The 17,958-nt window shown below is 43.1% G+C and overlaps 1 protein-coding gene across 1 annotated transcript in view; it reads right to left on the bottom strand.

Annotated features, from left to right (window-relative positions):
• Positions 1 to 2,666: 2,666 nt before the first annotated feature.
• Positions 2,667 to 17,958, bottom strand: part of PCSK5 (proprotein convertase subtilisin/kexin type 5) — a 525,106-nt gene continuing 509,814 nt past the window's right edge. The window contains exons 41-44 of the mRNA XM_045288529.1: positions 17,653 to 17,699; positions 12,158 to 12,258; positions 9,600 to 9,786; positions 2,667 to 5,321 (exon numbers count right to left, since the gene is read on the bottom strand). Of these exons, the coding sequence (XP_045144464.1) occupies positions 4,915 to 5,321; positions 9,600 to 9,786; positions 12,158 to 12,258; positions 17,653 to 17,699 (742 nt within the window). The 3' untranslated portion in view covers positions 2,667 to 4,914. The remainder of the gene's footprint in view (positions 5,322 to 9,599; positions 9,787 to 12,157; positions 12,259 to 17,652; positions 17,700 to 17,958) is intronic.

Here is a 17,958-nt window from a genome sequence, read left to right as displayed (position 1 = left end):
TGAAGGCAGTTCTCTTCCTTACATGTGTGCCCTTCCTCTTCAAAGCCAGAAACCATATATTAAATCCTCCTTGTGTCTTAAATCCATAACAACACAATCTTTCACTGGAAGCGCTTAGGAAGATCAAAGACGTCAGCTTTCAGCATGCACATAAAATAGAAATCTTCACAACGGGACCAGTCATAGAGAAAATAGTAAAGTTGTCCGAGAGTTTATTCTACTTGAATCTACAATCAGTGCCTGCGGTGGTTACATAATCTGCTGTCAATTTGAGACTTAGAGTGAAAGTGTGGAGTTTAGCTTGTCAATCAGGTCTCAGCTTGATGACCTCATTTGGAGGTGCTAAGGAGATAGCTCACTGGAGGTGGGACACATGCTTACTCCCTGGGAGACACTCCTGTGAAGAAGACACATGGAGGTACACCAGAGCCCTGGAGCTGAAGGAGCCACGTGGAGACCCCTGCCAGCGCTGAGATGCTTCCACTGCCACTGGATCCACAAGACTTTCCACCCACTGGCCTGTGATCGTCCTGCATTCAGCATCATTGCATGTGTATCATGAGTCTGAAGAGGAGTTTATAGATTGGCATTGGACATATGGGTTAATATAGGATTTACGGACTTGATCTGGACTGGACTGGGGTGTTTCTCGATATTCAATTGCTCTTGTATAGAAAGCTCTTTCTTATACACATATGAGTGTCTATGAATTTGTTTCTCTAGTCCACCCAGACTAACACCATGCCCATGGAAGCAGAAGTCAAGAATCAAAAAACATCACATTGGGTATATCTGCAAAAGACCTATTTGAAATGTTACAAACCAAATGTGTCACCTTTGGGACAAAGGATATTGGTCTTTTCAGTCACCTGATTTGCATACAAAAGATGGACAATGAATAAGGAAGAGGGAAACAGACTTGATGTCTTCGATTAGGGTACAAGCCAGTGTTTCTCTAAGTGAATGATACTGCCGCCCCCTTTAGGTGGGATGGGGGAGGGCTGGTGCTAGACCAATCCAGAGGGGATGCAAAGGCAGATACCCACACTTTATCTTGAATTATGGGGTGCAGTACAAAAGTTTTTCATTGTCAGGGAATGCTGAGTAATATTTTGCCTGCAAAGGAGGCCGTGGACCAAATAAGTTTTGGAACTTATGGTATAGGTGGGGAATGCTTACTTTGCCAAGGATTGCCAGAAGAATGCAAAATCTGTCTCAGAGGTACAACCTGGATGCTCCTTAGAAGTGAGGATGTCGAGGCTTGTCTCCCTCATTTTGGATGTTTTATCAGGAGGGATAAGTCCCTAAAAAAGCATCATGCTTGGTAAAGTAGATGGTCCACAGAAAATAGGATGAAACTCAACGGGATGGAATGACACAGTAGCGACAACAATGGGCTGGAACCTGTTAATGTGTATGAGGATGCCACCAGAGCAGGCGTTGTTTCATTGTGGTCTCGGTGACCTAGAACGGACTAGACAGATCACATCTGGGACCAGATTGAAGCTCTGGTGGTAGAGGTGAGAGGGCACGCGGGAGAGCTTTTTAGGGGAGAGAAGTCATAACCCCCTGTGCGCTTGCTCACTGGATGTAGGGAGTCAAAAAGACAAATCACCAGCACCCCTTTTTCGGTTTTGTGTATCTGTTTGTGAAAGCATCATAATGAACAAATAAACTCCAACCCACGGCATCTTCAAGTGTGCCCGTGATTCTCAGGGCTGCCACCCCTTCACAAGCCGTTTTCCAGACCTTTCTTCCTGTATTCCCAGTTGCCGTTGGTCTTTGGGTGCATCTGAGCCATCAACCTCTAGTAGCTAGTTGTCAAGTGCTTAACCATTTGTACCACCAGGGACTCCTACAACCTAATCCATGTTGTTGGCAGTCATTGAATCAATTCGTACTCACAGTGACCCATGATGATAGAGCAGAGTGGCTGCACATGATTTCCTGGATCGCAGCTGTATGAACTGTATGAATATACATATGTATATATACATATACATACAGCACATACACATAATGTTCATAAGCACATCACCAGGTGCTCAATAAAAAGATTTCAATAAACAAGTCCCCATAACCTTATCTGGTCTTGATGTGCTTTCCAATTTTAAAATTACTTTCTACTAACTGGAGCCCTCCCAAACCCTTAGGCAATTGATTGGTGTATGAGAAGGCTTCGAAAAGTTTGTGGAAGATTTCCATTAACTTTTAATGCCATTTTCCCCAGAGCGTTTGGAGGCACCCTCTTATTTACAGTCTGCATGGATGCTCTTAATATTTTCAACATGTTTCTAACAGAAAACACTATTTTCAAACAGAAAACCAAAAGGGGACTTTGTTTTTCAACCACATGTTTATCTATTGAAACAGCTGTGAGCATAAGATTTAGAATTAGTCTGAGTCGAATGTCACACGATTAAGAACAAAGAAGGGAAGGCGACAAACCTTGCCAGCACACAAACTTGGACTTCTTTTCAATGCAAACCACAGGGAGTAGCAACAACACAATTTTTCTTGGTATTCATCTTGACCTCATTCAACCTTGAACTGTGTATCAAAACACAGATTTTTCTTGGAAAACTATCCCTAGGCAATAGAAAGGATGCCAAGCAGTGTATCACAGTATTAGAATTATCAAGAAAATGAACAACACAGTATAAACATTGTTTCCAGAGGCTATATTCTATAATTGCACAGCAAGAGGTGAGAAATTCTTTCATTTATACAGTGGTGCTCAGACATGTAGTCTTACATGTTTCTAAGGATTGAAAATGGAACCATCAGGGCTTTAAATAGATTTCAAATAGATGATTTTACAAGATCAAAATCTTGGAAGCTTATCATGTGTTATTTTTATGTGTGATATGCATGTGATTTATAAATGTGAGTTCTCTTGAGAATTTCCATGTAAGAGAGAGGCAGCAAACGCTAGCCTGTTGGCTAGACCAGGCCTGCTACTTGTGTTTGCATTGCTAGAGCTGTTACTAATTTTTACAATGGGTGGGAAAACAATCAAAAGAAGACTAGTTCACAGGGCATAGGAATAATTATAATATCAGTGTCCATCAATAAAGTTTTATTGGACCACAGCCACACCCATTTGTTATCTATTGGCTGCTTTTGCACCACACTGGCGGAGTTGAGTCCTTAGGACAGAAACTATCTGCTCTGCACAGCCTGCAAGGTTTATGATTTGGCCCTTTCTGGAGAAAGGGTGCTGACCCTTATTTTCAGAACTTTCCTTTTAAGAAACACTGAGGGGATCAATAAACTACAGATACCTTCCTGAAAATTGCTGGTGCTATTGTTACATCATATTCAAAACAAAGAAAGGAAATGTGTGCATTTAGTAAAAGATCATTCCGTTTGCCAGGATCATACTGGTGTCTTGAAACAATAGACAGGCCTTTTTTATATCCACAGCACCTCTTTTCCCACTCTCTGTAACTAACAATCAGGATAGCATAGATATTCGCATGAACTTCAGGGTCAGTTGTTTGTTTAAACTTGTTCTATTTCAAGAAGTTGCTTAATTGCCTGTGACCTTGGGCTAGTTACTTAACCTTCTGTAAACCTTGGCTTCTTGGGAAAAGTGGTAAAAATAGTACTCACTGCCTTTCAGCCAATGCCCACTTGTAGTGACACTGTAGGACAGGGTAGAAGCGGCTGGCAGGTTTCCGAGACTAACTCTATGAGAGTAGAAAGCCCAATCTTTCTGCATGGGACTACCATGAGGGGATTCTGGTTAGGGTTAAGTAGAATTAGTCACTTGTTTGCTTCTGAAATAGAGTTCTTTAGCTTGGTACCTGGTACGTAGTAGGTACAGATGACATCTTATTATCATGATCACCAGAAAAGGACATTTTCACCTTCTGGTATTTTACTCCTCGGACTGCCTGGGACTTTGTATTCGGCAGGGAACTCTGGAAGACACTGAGCGTATACGTTCTCACAGCCAGAGTCTGTCAGTTTGACTGTCTGTAGGGAACCTTCCTCCAGGTGCCCTGACCCAGAATGCCCGAAGTCAGAGGGCACAGGGATAAAGAGCAGAGTCAGCCTCTGCAGCAGTTGGGAGAGAACTTGTGAGCAGGATTTGGGGGTTGCTTCTTTTAGACTCTAGTTTCTTCTATGGAGCATCTGCCATTCCAGGATGGCCTGCTACGTCACTTAGCCATGACATCCTTGCTTTCGGGCGAATAACGTTTTTTGCTATTTTATCCCATTTTATGTTGGGTCATCACTCCCATTTTTCTTTCAGGGCATGATGTTTTACCTGATGTTTCCTACCAGAAAAGCACTCAGATAATCATAAGGGTGTGTAATGTTGTGATTCTTGGAAACCCAGTGGCTTTTCTTCCTGGGGCATGCTGCCGCCTGCCTGCTATCTTCTCGCTTTGTCGGGACTCTGACCCACGGTGGGTCTGCATGGTGGTAGACCCAAGCATCAGTCGATACTTGGCATGGAGAGGGCGCTAACTACATGAACTGCACAGTGCGAAACGTGATCACCCATAAGAAACAACTCTTCTGCCCTCACACACTTAAGAATTATTGAAAGAAATATCCAAATGCCAGAGGCCGCTGAAATTTCCCCATATACAATTTGGAAGAGGAATTTCTATGTGTGCATTGCCCCGTTTTTAAATCACATGAAACAGTGTGTAGAAATCTCACTTGTTTTCAATTTATGCCTTGACATAGTTTGGGAGGGAAGGCGCCTCGCTTATGGTTGAATAGGAACTGTTCATTGATTTTAACCACCCAACCTAACCCTGCTTGGACTTGTGATCAGGCAGACAGAGACGGACACTGACACGTGGGCTGTGTGTGTGTGCATGAAAACCAGCAGAGCAGTGCTCACGCACAGGCTGTGAGTGGAATGGAGGTGGGGGCGGGGTGTGTGCCTTCTGTTTACTTAAAGGAATAGATCTCGTCGTCATACTCCAGCTCATCCCCATCGTCGTCATCCAGCAGTCCGTACTTAAACTTCCGGTAGACGGTGCCATCTTGGCCCATGTAGACGATGTCATCCTCCTCCTCCTCCTCATAGTCCCGGTCTCTGTACTCGATCACCTGGTCCTCTTCAAAGCTGGTGCCCCCACGAGAACTGCTCACGTAGGAAGAGTAAATCTTGTTTGGGTCAGTCAGCTTTTCATAGCCAGCCTTCTCCCCGGGCTGGGCCCTGCGTCGGGATTTCCTCCAGACGAGCACCGCGGCCCCGACCAGCAGCCCCAGCATAATGGAGGAGGTGACCAGCAGAGCTGTCTTGGAATGCTCCGCTGGAGGCCCCCTCTCACTGGCTCTCAGGATGCACTCAGCTGTGGAAGACGACCCCCAAGGAGGAGGGGAGGGACGGGCAAGAAGACAAGCGGAGAAAATTAGTTTCTGAGGTAAATAACTGTGTCCTATTTTCTAAAATAGTAGTAAGGACCTAGATAGCACATTCATCATTTTTATAGTCTTCACCTGTACAGGTGAGTGAGGGTAATTACATGCATCATGTTGTTCTCCCATCACCATGGACCGTTCCTGAATTTTCTCCTTACCCTAAACAGATGCTTAGGATCCTTCAGTTCCTCCCACTCTAACCCACCTCTGGTAGCCACCGATAAACATAGGTTGTTAGGTCCTTGCTTATGTCTTTATGGTTAAATAGAATTTTAAAACATTTACTATGGTAAAGTATATATAACAAAAATCTTGCCATTTTAATCAGGTTAGGTCTATAACTCATGAATCATATCCACCAAGCAGCAAACACGATCATCCATGTCAACAAGTTTTCTACCACCCCAGAGTGAAATTCAGTACCCTTCAGGAGTCCACTCCGCTCCCTCCCAACCCTGTGAACCACTATCAAACTTTTGCCTACATAGATTTACCTAATCTGGATGTTTTGTGTAAGTGAGAGCAAACAATATTTGTGATTTTGCATCTGATTTATTTCACTTGGCATAATTTTCAGGGTTCACCCATGCCATAGAATATATCAGAATTTAATTTCTCTTTATGGCCGAATAGTATTACATTGCATACACATTGCCTTCATTTTAAAAACCTAACATGGTGGAATCTAAGAGGGTGCATCGCTCTTTGAAAGTGTACTATATATCTCAGCCTGTCTAATGACATTCACAAATCCTTCTAGGAAGAAGGTTAATTTGAGATCCAGAGGGGGCCCCCCAGTCTCAAACCTCATGGTTAGTCCCCAGGAATTCAACCTCACCAACCAGGTTCTTCAATTTCTATTCTGAGAAAAAATAATGTTCCAATTTGGACTATGCTTCAATTATTACTAAGTGTTCTGTTTTCTGTCCCAACTCTGAGTTTCTCTAAGGGGAGTCCAATCTCCAGCTACTCTATGCTCAGTCCAAGTAAAACTCTCTCACCCTGAAACTATTCACTATTAACCGTGTTTTTTTCTTTTTTTAAAATCGTTTTATTAGGGGCTCATACAACTCTTATCACAATCCATACACACATCAATTGTGTAAAGCGCATTTGTACATTCATTGCCCTCATCATTCTCAAAACATTTGCTCTCCGCTTAAACCCCTGGCATCAGGTCTTCATTTTTCCCCTCCCTCCCCACTCCCCTCTCCCTCATGAACCCTTGATAATTTATAGATTATTATTTTGTCATATCTTGCCCTGTCCGACGTCTCCCTTCACCCACTTTTCTGTTGTCTGTCCCCCAGGGAGGAGGTCACATGTAGATCCTTGTAATTGGTTCCCCCTTTCCAACCAACCCTCCCTCGACCCTCCCAGTATCGCCACTCCCACCCCTGGTCCTGTTTTCTGTATTAAAGCTGGGCGAAGCTTACACATCCCCTGGTGTGTCAGTTAAGAAGACGGACGCCCACATAAAGGGAACGAATTGTCACACGACCAGAGGCAAAAATCTGTTAGTGGACCGAGCAGAATTCAAGCCCAGGAATGCTGACTCCATTCTAGAGTCTGGAGATATTAGGACAGAATGCTCGGACAGTTCTACTGTCCCTCACAGCTCCGGTGGCCTCGGCGTGACAGGGACAGAGTGCCATCTTTCAGTCCTGCCCACCACCTTGTAGGACAGGGGCGTTCCCTGATCATAATCAAGGCGTCTGGGATGGAGAGCTCTGTCCATGGTTCTATGGTCGCACCGCCCGCCAGTTTCGGTTTGGATGCTTTGCGAACACGGAGCAGCCAAATCGCTGTCACAGAGGAAGGAACCCACCCCGACTTCAGGAAATGCACTCACTTCTCCCTACTTCTTAAAACTTTGTACTCATTTGGATGAGTGACCTAATTTGCTGTTTAACCTCTTTAACCGGAGTGTCAGCAAAAAGCGTATAAAAACCACATTAGATGTACAAGTTGAAACACCCAGTAGATTGTACATATTTGTTGAGGTAGACAGGCCCCTACCGTTTTTTTTATGGTAGATTTCAAGTGCCTGATCCAGGCTAGTTTAATGGATATAATACTGCTGTCAAGTACCATTATTTTTGCGTATGAGATATTGACCAATTAGAACTACGTAATTCATGGCCAATACACAGTTCCCTCTCTTTCTGCTAGTGCCCAACAAGAGCAGCACACTCATGGTCGCACACATGATTAGCAACATCTGCAAAATAATTTTCCCTGGTGGAAACACTAACGCGCCAGAGGATGAGGAGGGCCCTGGGAGCAGAGTGGGCTGGTGTTCATGGGCTGCTAGCCACACGGTCAGCCCTTTGAAACCCCAGCCACCCCATGGTGACCGATGAGGCTGCCTGCGCCCATGAAGATTTACAGTCTTGGAAACCACGGGGAGTAGCTCTCCCCTCGTCGAGGTTCGCTATGAGCGGGAATCAACTTGATGGCAGTGGGGCTGGTTCTTTTAGTTTGGGTTGAGTGGATAAGCAATCTTTGTGTGGTACTTGGAGCTACACGCTGCCTGCGGCCGGAAACCTACGAAAGCCTCTTTGGGCTAGTTTCAGTGACTAGCATGCCATATGCGTTCATGTCTTGTTTAGTATTCTCCAGTCTTAGGTCTGCTGGGCCAGGGTCTATCTCTGCCGTCTGGTTTCTTTGAAGGGGCAAACTGTCAGTCAAGAATCAGAAAGTAATCACGAGTATTCAGACTTGAAGGTCATCAAGAGTATTTAGGCTTCCGAAGAGCTCTTCAAGAGTCCTAGAAAGACCAGAAAGTTTACTCCATAGCTCCTAGTTGAAATAAACTTGCAGCAACTCTGCACCCAATTGCACACACTTCTCATTTCGCTAAAAGGCATCGATAGAGTGAGGGGTATTCGTCCTCAGTGACACAGCATAGACCCTGAAGGTGGATATGTGTGAGGCGCTGGGAACACAGACGCTGCTGGGGTGGGTAAGAGAAGAGCAGGAAAGAATGTGTTAGAAAGGGAGCTATTTAGAAATCTATTTAAAAGGCCGATTCAAAAAATAAAACATGACTAGGATCCATTGTGGGTCTTGGATTTCCTTCATATATAAATGCCCCAGTTGCCATTAGCTGATTCGGATTCATAGAAAGCTGATTCTTTACTGAAGCCTTTACTTTACTGTGACGTGTTGCTCAGGGCATGGGTGTCTATGGCACCCCAGTTATTGAAACTAACTCAAGAGGGCTTTTTACCGGTTCTCCTGCCTCAGGCAGGATTTATTTCATAGTACTGCACATAGACTGCGTATCTACCCTCAAAACCATGTGTGATAAGCGTAGACCTATGCTCCATAGGGGTTTCAGTGTCTGGTTTTTCAGAAGTAGATGGAAAGGGCTTTCTTATAAGGGGCTTCTGGGGCACTCAAACCTTTAAATGCTTTCATTAGCAGTCAAGCGTTCACGGTTTGTGCCACCCGGAGATTCCATACAAATGGACAGAGTGTCATAAATATGACACCTCTTTCTGTCAGGCAATGATGAATTGGAACCCCATAGAAACCGCCGACTTCTGGCTAGAGAATATACTTTCAGAATATATATTTCCTTTTTCATCAGAAAGAATTCTATTCTGGGTCATTTACTTTTGAGGCCAATAATGCCACACAATCAAGACAACATTGACTTCACCTCCCTTGATAGTTCATTCTTTCCCTTTTTGCCTCATAAGGAAAGACTACAAATAGAAACCGAGGAAATGCATAAAGGTGAGACTCTAGGCCTCTTTAAGTAGGTTTGCTAGCAGTGGAACGAGTGTGCACTCTAATTATAAATGTGGAACATCGCTGTGAACTTGTGCATACCAATCAACCTCTGAGATCCATTTTCTTCATCTGTCAAATGGAATACATATGTCCTTGGAAAGTGAGGTGATGGACAAGACGTTTCCCGCACGGGAGGTACACAGCAGGCATACACTAAGGAGGCAGTTAGTGGCTGTCAAGCCGGTTCTGATTCATCACCCCATGTGTGTAGAGATCTGCGCCATAGGACTTTGGATGGAAGTGACCTTTCTGAGGTGCATCTGGGTAGGTTTGCACCTCTAACCTTTCTGTTAGTAGTCAAATGCTAAACCATTTTCACCTCTCTGGGACTCTCGATAAAACGGGAGCCCTGTTGATTCCCTTGAACTCTGCCCCTTCTCCCATTAACTTCGGTGCTCCTCGCTCACCCATGCTTTCGTGGCAGTCACAACACTCCTGGGCGTCCGTGGCATCAGAACTGTTGCAGCATCGCAGGCAGCGGTTGTCGTCCAGATGTAGCACCAGGTCGGCAGGGCACACGGTGCAGTTCTTGGCTCCCGGTCCCTTGCACTCCATGCAGCTCTCGTGGCATTTTTCACAGTCAAATTTCTCTCCCTGTCAAGAACAACCATGAGGTTCCTTTTGAGTCTGGAAGGATTAAGAAGGCACTGGAATTCCCAGCTAGGAATTCCATCTTATCTCCACAAGGGAGGGAGGCATGTAGGAGACGTAGAAAGACTGTCTGCTTAGAATGGTTCCGGTGGCCAATTGTCTGCTTGGACAACAGTTCGCAGGGTCCTGGCCCTCTGGAATTTGCCTAGTGACAGTTGTGGCAGCACAAACTTCTAGAATATTCCAGAATGCAAACCAACTAGTTGCTCACTTGGTCAATTGGACAAGTTTTGTCAGGCTTTATCTCAGTTTAAATCATTCTGAATTAGTTATCCACAGTCTAAAATTGGGCGATTTCACATGTAAATATCAATTTCGATTTTCTCTTTAAAACTAGGTGATCTGTCAGTGCTGGGTCCGCTACTCCCACATGGTAATGTCACACATGAGTTGGATACCAGTGGCTCCCTTTTGTGTGCTCCTATTTGACACAGTTCCTACTGTGGTGTCACCAACATACAGGTTAGACAAGCTTCCCTTTGAATCAGGTTTGCCTAGGGGGTTTCTTTTACTCATTTGCATACCTGTTTGGCCTCTATTGTTGGTAAATTCTCAAACTGCTGAGACTGTGGAAGCAAAGAGGTGAACTCTCACTAGGAAAAGGGCCAAGGAATGAAGAAAAGGGCTCCTCCCTCAACAGGGTGCCCTTTGCTTCTGGACATGGACATTAGGGAAAATGCTTCTTGAACGTACTTTGTAATTTGGGGAATATCATAGACCGGCATATCTCATTTTATTTCATGCTCCACTTCTGAGATATTATTTTTTGTTTGTTTTTAGCAAGTGGAAGGTTTGTGGCAGCCCTGACTTGCCCAAATAGCAAGTCTAATAGCACCATTTTTTTTTAACAGTGTGCATTCACTTCTGGTCTTTGTATCACATTTTGGTAAGTTTCACGATATTTCAAACTTTTCCTGAATGCTGTTCCACACTTAGTAGACTATAGTATACTACTATATAGTTATAGTGGGCATATAACTCACAGGTACATAAATTATAGGTACCAGGAAACAAACAAAAAAAGGCTGACGCATGTTACTGTGCTCATTGTATTGTGATGGTTTGAAAGGGAAACTGCACTATTCCTGAGGTGTGTCTGCAATGAGAAGGAATGAAAATTACCGATATGGGGCTCAGTGGTGAGTTCCATAAATCCTAAATTTTTGGAGTCCAATCCCTGCATTTTCACTTACAAGGCATGTGATGGTTAACACAGTATCTAACCTCTCTGAACCTCAGCTTCTTCCAGAGTGTAAATACGCCCATTGCCAGAATTTAAAGGTATCAATGGACATTGCTGGTTTACATTAAATTCAGCATAGAAATATTTACTTATTTTCTGACATTTGGAAACACAACTTAAAATTCAGTGACTTCACACAAGCCATGGCTTCTATTCAAACACATTTTATATCCTTCTGTGGTCGTTACACAGTTTCATGTCAACTTGATAAATAAGAATGAAGGGGTGGAGTCTAGCCTGTCAATCAGGTCACAGCCTAGTGATCCCTCCCTGTGGGCGTGGCCTTCTCGTGAGGATTGTGGGACTTTCTCTCTTCCTCCCTGGAGATGGGACACACTCTTTCTCTGCTTCACATTCCTGTTGACAAGCCACATGGAGCCACACTGTTGGCAGCTAGAACCCTGGAGCCATTGGGCCCACAGTACTTCCCACCCAGTGGCCTGTGATCTACCTACATTCGGCATCATTGCATGTGCTGTGTGAGTCTGAAGAGGAATTCATGGGCTACTCTTGAACTTATGGCCTAATATTGAACTGATGGATGGGCTGGCATGTTTTACTGATGCATAATTATTTCTTAATATAAAGTTCTCCCTTACATATATGAGTGCTTCTAGATTTGTTCCTCCAGGACTAATACCCCTTCCTCGTATACGTTGACAAGGCAGAGGAAAGAAGGACCAACATTAGCTGTGTGGCTTCTACATTATTCAGATGCTTCAAGTTAAACAGCAAGTAGGATGGAAAGAAGACAGTTGCTATTTCTGACACACTATTCCTGCATTGACCTTAAACCTCTAAGATCACCAACAATTAATATGCAATGAATGATGGAGTTCTTATTACTTAATTGTCCTACTGTTTACCTGAGACATCTCAGGTCCTTCGTTTGAAAGTAAGGCTGCAGGTAGTTGGTGTCATTATTGCTTGATGCTGTGATAGAAGACTTTAACATATTGAAACTGAACTCTACTGAATGGTTACCTTTGGGACTTTTTATCTTTGTCTAGAATGAGCAGTAATTGAAATCATTTCCCTTTCTGGAGGGAAACCATTCTCAGATCTCAGTACCTCTCCCACTCTGTAGTTCCCTGTTAAACAGTCCGAAGTACAGATTCCTCCCACGAGGTGGTAACTCCAGACACAGGACAAGCAATCCAGCGCTCCTTTTCCTGAAAGAAAAGAAATAGATAGAGTGACTTGATTTTCACTTCTGCCATGGTTCCCAGACAGAAAGATGTCAGAGTAATTGAAGTGTGTGTGTGCGTGGGGGGGTGGGGGGTGAACTGACTGCTGCTGTTGTTAGGATGCCATTGAACCGGTTCCACACTCAGAAACCTTGTGCCCCCCAGCGTGGAACACTGCTGGTCCTGCCCCATCTTCACAATCCTTGCTATGTTGAGCTCCCTGTTGCAGCCATTGTGCCAATGTAGCTTAATGCGGTCTTCCGCACATTTTCCTGATCATCTACTTTACCACGCAGGATTCCTTTCACCAGGGAGTGGTCCCTCCTGATAACACGCCTGAAGGAGGTAGGTGAAACTCCGTCTTGCTCGCCATCCTCATTTCTAAGGAGCATTTGGCCATATTCCTTAAACAGATAGGTTTATTATCCTGCCAGACAGTGGTACATATTCAGTATTCTCTGCCAGTATCGTAACTCCAAGGCATCAGTTCTTTGGTCTTCCTGTTCATTGTCTAGCTTTTATGTGCATATGAGGTGATTGAAAAAATTGCCAGGGCGTGGGTCAGGAGCACCTAGTTTTCAACATGACGGCTTCGCTTTTTAACCCTTCAGAGAGGTCTTTCCAGTACGCTTGCCCATGCAGTACCTGGTTTGATTTCCGCAGTGCTGCTTCTGAGTGTTGAGTGTGGGCTCCAGCATGATACAGTCCTTGAAATCTTCCATCTTTTCTCGGTTGGGCATGATGCTGCTTACTGGTCCGTTTGTGAGAATTTGGGTTTTCTCTTTACTAAAGCTTGCAGTTGATACTCATCAGCAAATCTTTAAATCTTTACTTTCAGCAAGCAACTGGTGTTGTGTCAGTTTTAGAGCCAGGCTTTTTCTTCAATGCCTTCAATGCACCTCGGGTTTTTTGCTTTGATATTAAAGGTTCTTGATCATATGCTACCTCCTGAAGTGATTGAACATCCACTAGTTCTTTTTGGTACAGTGACTCTGTGTATTACTTCCATCTTCCCGAGATAATTCTTGTGTCCTTTACTATTTTGCACATGATTTGCATATTACAGGTTGTTAATGAGCCTTCCTCCTGTCTTGATGCCACAGTCTTCTTCATACAGTCCAGCTTCTTGGATTCATTACTCAGCAACAGATTACTGAGTATGGTGAAAGAATACAACCCTGCACATCCCTTTCCTGATTTTAAACCATTGCTCAAAACAGTAACGTCCCCTTGTTCTGTTTGAATGATTGGCTCTTGGTCTATGGTTAGATGCTGTGTGGCACAATGACATGTTCTGGAATTCTCATTCTTCACAACGTTATCAATAGTTTGTTATAATCTATAATCCACACAATTGAATTCCTTTGCGCAGGGTCAATAAAACACAAGTAAACATCTTTCTGGTGTTCTCTGCTTTCAGTCAAGATCCATCTGACATCAGCAATGGTACATCTCTTGTTCCTTGTCCTTTTCTGAATATGGCTTTAATTTCTGACAGTTCTCTATCAATATATTGTTTCATCAGTTTTTGAATAATCTTCAGCAAAATTTTACTTGCATGTGATATTGTTTGATAAGTTCCACATTCTGTTTGGTCCTCTTCTTTTGGAACGGGCACAGAGATGGATCTCTTCCAGTGGGTTGGCCAGATAGTTAACTACCAAATTTCTTGATGTAGACTAATGAGTGCTTCCAGCACTACAAGTTTGTTGAAGCATTTTCGTTGGCATTCCATCAAGTGCTGGAACTTTTTTTATTGCTAATGCTTTCAGTGCAGCTTGGACTTCTTCCTTCAGTGCCATCAGCTCTCGATCATATGCTATATCTTGAAATGGTTGAATGGCTACCGATTCTTTTTGGGACATTGACTTTGTGTATTTGTTTTATCCTCTTATTATGCTCCATCAGAATCCTCAGTCTTGCATTTTAAAGCTTGAGTTTTTTTCAGTTCTTTTAGTATGAGGAATGCCTTTTGTTCTCCCCTTTCTGCTTTCTAATTCTGTCTCTGCACATTGTGTCATAATAATTTACTTTGTTTACTTGAGCTGTCTTTTGGAATTTTCTGTTCAGTTCTTTGACTCCATCATTTCTTCCACCTTCTTTAGCTGCTCTATGTGCAAGTGCAAGATTCAGTCTCTTCTGACCTCCACTTCCTTTCTTCTCCATATTCTTAGCGACCTTTCACTTTCTTTGTATGTGGTCTTCCTGATGTCAGTCCACAACTCTTTCGGCCTTGGGTTGTTAGTGTTCTGTGATTCAAATCTATTCTTGAGATGGTCTCTAAATTCATGGGGATATATTCAAGGTCATGTTTTCGCTCTCATGGACTTGCTTTCACTTTCCTCAGCTTCAATTTGGATTTACAGATGAGTAATTTATGTCTGATCCCTAGTCATCCCTTGGCCTTGTTTGGGTTGCTGATAGTGAGTTTCTCAATCTTCGCTTTCCACAGTATAACCAATTTGATTTTTGTGCATTCGAACGTGCAAGGTTGTTTATGTTATTTTAAAATGGTGTTTGCAAACAACACCAAATGAGTTGTTATTAATAACACTAACAAATGAGTTTTCAGTCTTGCAAAATTATATGATATGATCTTGAGCATTATTTCTATCACCAGGGTCATATTTTATGAATACCAACTCTTCGTCTTTGTTTCCAACTTTTGCATTTGGATCATCAACCATTATTAATGCATCCTGATTGCATATTTGATCAATTTCAGGCTGAAGAAGTTGGTAGAATTCTTCAATTTCTTCATTATTGGCTTTAGTGATTACAATATAAATTTGATTAATAGCCATGTTAACTGGTCTTCCTTGTAGATAAATGGCTGTTACCCTACCACAGACAGAATTGTACTTTGAGATCGATCTTGAGACGTTCCTTTAGACCATGGATAAGGCAATGCGATTCATCTTCAATCAGTTACGCCTAGTATTGTAAACCAGAGGATTTTCCAATTCAAAATGGCCAATACCTGTCCATTTCAGCTCACTAATGCCTAGAATATTGATCTTTACGCATTCTATTTCCTTTATGATGACGTCCAGTTTTCCTAGATTCATACTTCATACATTCTATGTTCTGATTATTAGTGGATATTTGGCAACTGTTTCTTTTCATGGTGAGTCATAACCCATCAATGAATGAATGTTCCCAAAGATTTGGACACATCATCAGAAGGGACCAATCACTAGAGGAGGGCAGTATGTCTGGTGAAGTAGAGGGCCAGTGAGGGCAAGGTGAGAAGGATCAGCCAGTGGCCACAATGATGGACTCGGTCACACTGGGGAGGGTGAGCATGAGGCAGGACTGGGCAATGTTCTGGTTGTATGTAAGATTGCCATAGCTGGGAGTCAACTCAACAGTCGTTATCTGCCTAACTGGGAAACATTGGACTTGGAACTTTAAATGCTAGGGCTAAAAGGGGCCTTAACAAATCACTTTGTCCAGAGGGACCTTATTTTGTTTGAGGAAAGGAGAGCAGCCACATGATCGATTTCTATGAAATTCTCTTGAAGACAACAAATTTTCTTCTTAGAAATTTGGCATTGTCTTTATTTATTCCTTAAGTTGAATAAAAACTAAGGCCCAAATATGTGAAGAAAGTCATCCAAGGTTTTAGAGGTAATAGTCAAGATTAATACTCCAGGGCACTTTCTACCTCACTGTTTACCTTTAGGGGAGATTTTGACCATACAGACTGCTTCTTGAGTAGGTTATGCTCCTCTCCCCTAATACACACACCCCAACAATGACTACAGCACTCTATAGTCCCAGGTGGTATCCCACTCAAGTACTAACCAGGCCCAACCCTGCTTAGCTTCTGAGATCAGGTAAGAGCAATCAACGCTCATGGAAGCAGCAGTCAAGAAATTAGACAATGTATTGCATTGGGCATATCTGCTGCATCACAAGACCTCCTTAAAATGTTGAAGGGCAAGGATGTCACTGTGAGCATTAATGTGCCCCACCCAAGACATGGTATTTTCAGTTGCCTCATAATCATGTGAAAATTGGGCAATGCTTAAGGAAGACCACAGTAGAACTGATGCACCTGCTCTGTGGTGCTGGTAGAGGATCCTGAAAGTGCCATTGGCTGCCAGAGGAACAAAAGCATTTGTTCTGACTTGAAAGAAGTACAGCCAGAATTCTCCTTAGAAACAAGGATGGTGAGTGTGGTAGTTAGTTTATTGTGCCAACTTGGCTGATAAACACATGTGGGATTAGTTGAAGGGCAGAGAGCTAAATGGTTCGGCGACCCTCACCTTTCTGGTCTCTTGCTCTTTAATGGCTGCCTTACTTGTTCCGTGCCTTAATTTGCAAGCTACACTTACCTGTGGGACACCTAACTGTGGACTGTGTCGCTGTTATTTGAGGTTCCTTCAAGACCTGCTTCACCACACCATTGGAATTTACATCTTTTGAGTTGGGAACTGTCAGACCCTGTCATCTGGCTGACTGTTGGTGACCTGCCTTGCTGTTTGCTGCCTGTGCCCAGATAGCCTGAATTGCTCTGCAGAGGACTACCCGGCGTCCCTCAAGACTTGAAGGACTTCCAGTGTCTCATAGCTGTCTCACGGGAGTGAATTGCACTGAGACATTTATACTGCTTTATAATTTAATTAACTGTTTATTTCTTATGTTATCTATCTATCTGTATAAATATATATAAAATTATTAGCAATCTGGTTTTATCTCTCTAGAGAAGCCTGTCTAACATAGTGAGATAACAGCTTGTGTACTTAAGACATTTTCTCAGGACAGACCAGTCCCCAGAAAAGGACACCATGCTTGGTAAAGTGGAAGGGAAGTAAAAAAAGAAGGACCTCCCAACAAGATGCATTGAAACAATGACTGCAACAATGGGCTCAAACATAGCAGTTGTCAGAACTGTAGGACCTAGGACGGGGCAATGTTTCATCCGGTTGTACCCAGCATTGCTAGGAGTTGGAACTGATGCAAGGGCACCGATCAACAGTGACTGACCCAAATATGTCCTTCTATGCAAATGCCACAGAAGAACTCTGAGGGAGTTGGGAGCTCTAGTGCTTTTACTGAGAATTTCAAAGCAGAAGCAGGGAAATAGATGAGTCCTAGAATGTGCCTGGTATTGGGAATTGGAATTTGATATGTCTTGCAACAATAGAGTGGTTAGTTGAACTTGAAATATAACCATGAGCCCTGCCCCTCACACTATCTATAGAGTGAACTCAACTTTTCCTATTTGATCGGTGAGCTCAATCATTTACAATTTTCCCGCCTGTGGAAGATTTACTTCTGAGTCTGAACAACTGCTTAAGAATAGACCTTTATAACCTAACTGCCTTGTAAATTAGGGGCTGCCAGTAATGATAATGATAGGGTAAGGGTTACCTGTTGGGTTGCGATCTGAAAGATGTGTAGTTCGAAACCACCAGGAACTCCATGGGAGAAAGACGGAGTTTTCTACTCCTGTAAAGAGTTACAGTCTCAGAAACTCACAGGGACAGTGCTGCCCTGGCCTATAAGGTGCCTATGAATCACCATTGAGTTCATGGCAGTGAATTTAGATTTTGGTCTTGGAGTAATATAAATTCTAAGCTACTTAAAACAAGCAAGCACACAAACAACAAACAAACAAACTCACCTCTAGCTTCACAGAGAAGTCTCTAAATATAGTGGAATGTAATTGTAATTTTT

This window comes from Echinops telfairi, unplaced genomic scaffold (genome assembly GCF_000313985.2).
Source record: "Echinops telfairi isolate 266 unplaced genomic scaffold, ASM31398v2 ScPeMD7_22;HRSCAF=79, whole genome shotgun sequence".
In the NCBI taxonomy this organism is placed as follows: Eukaryota; Metazoa; Chordata; class Mammalia; order Afrosoricida; family Tenrecidae; genus Echinops; species Echinops telfairi.
Note: the sequence above shows the minus strand (reverse complement) of the source record. Positions and strands in the feature narration are given on the sequence as shown.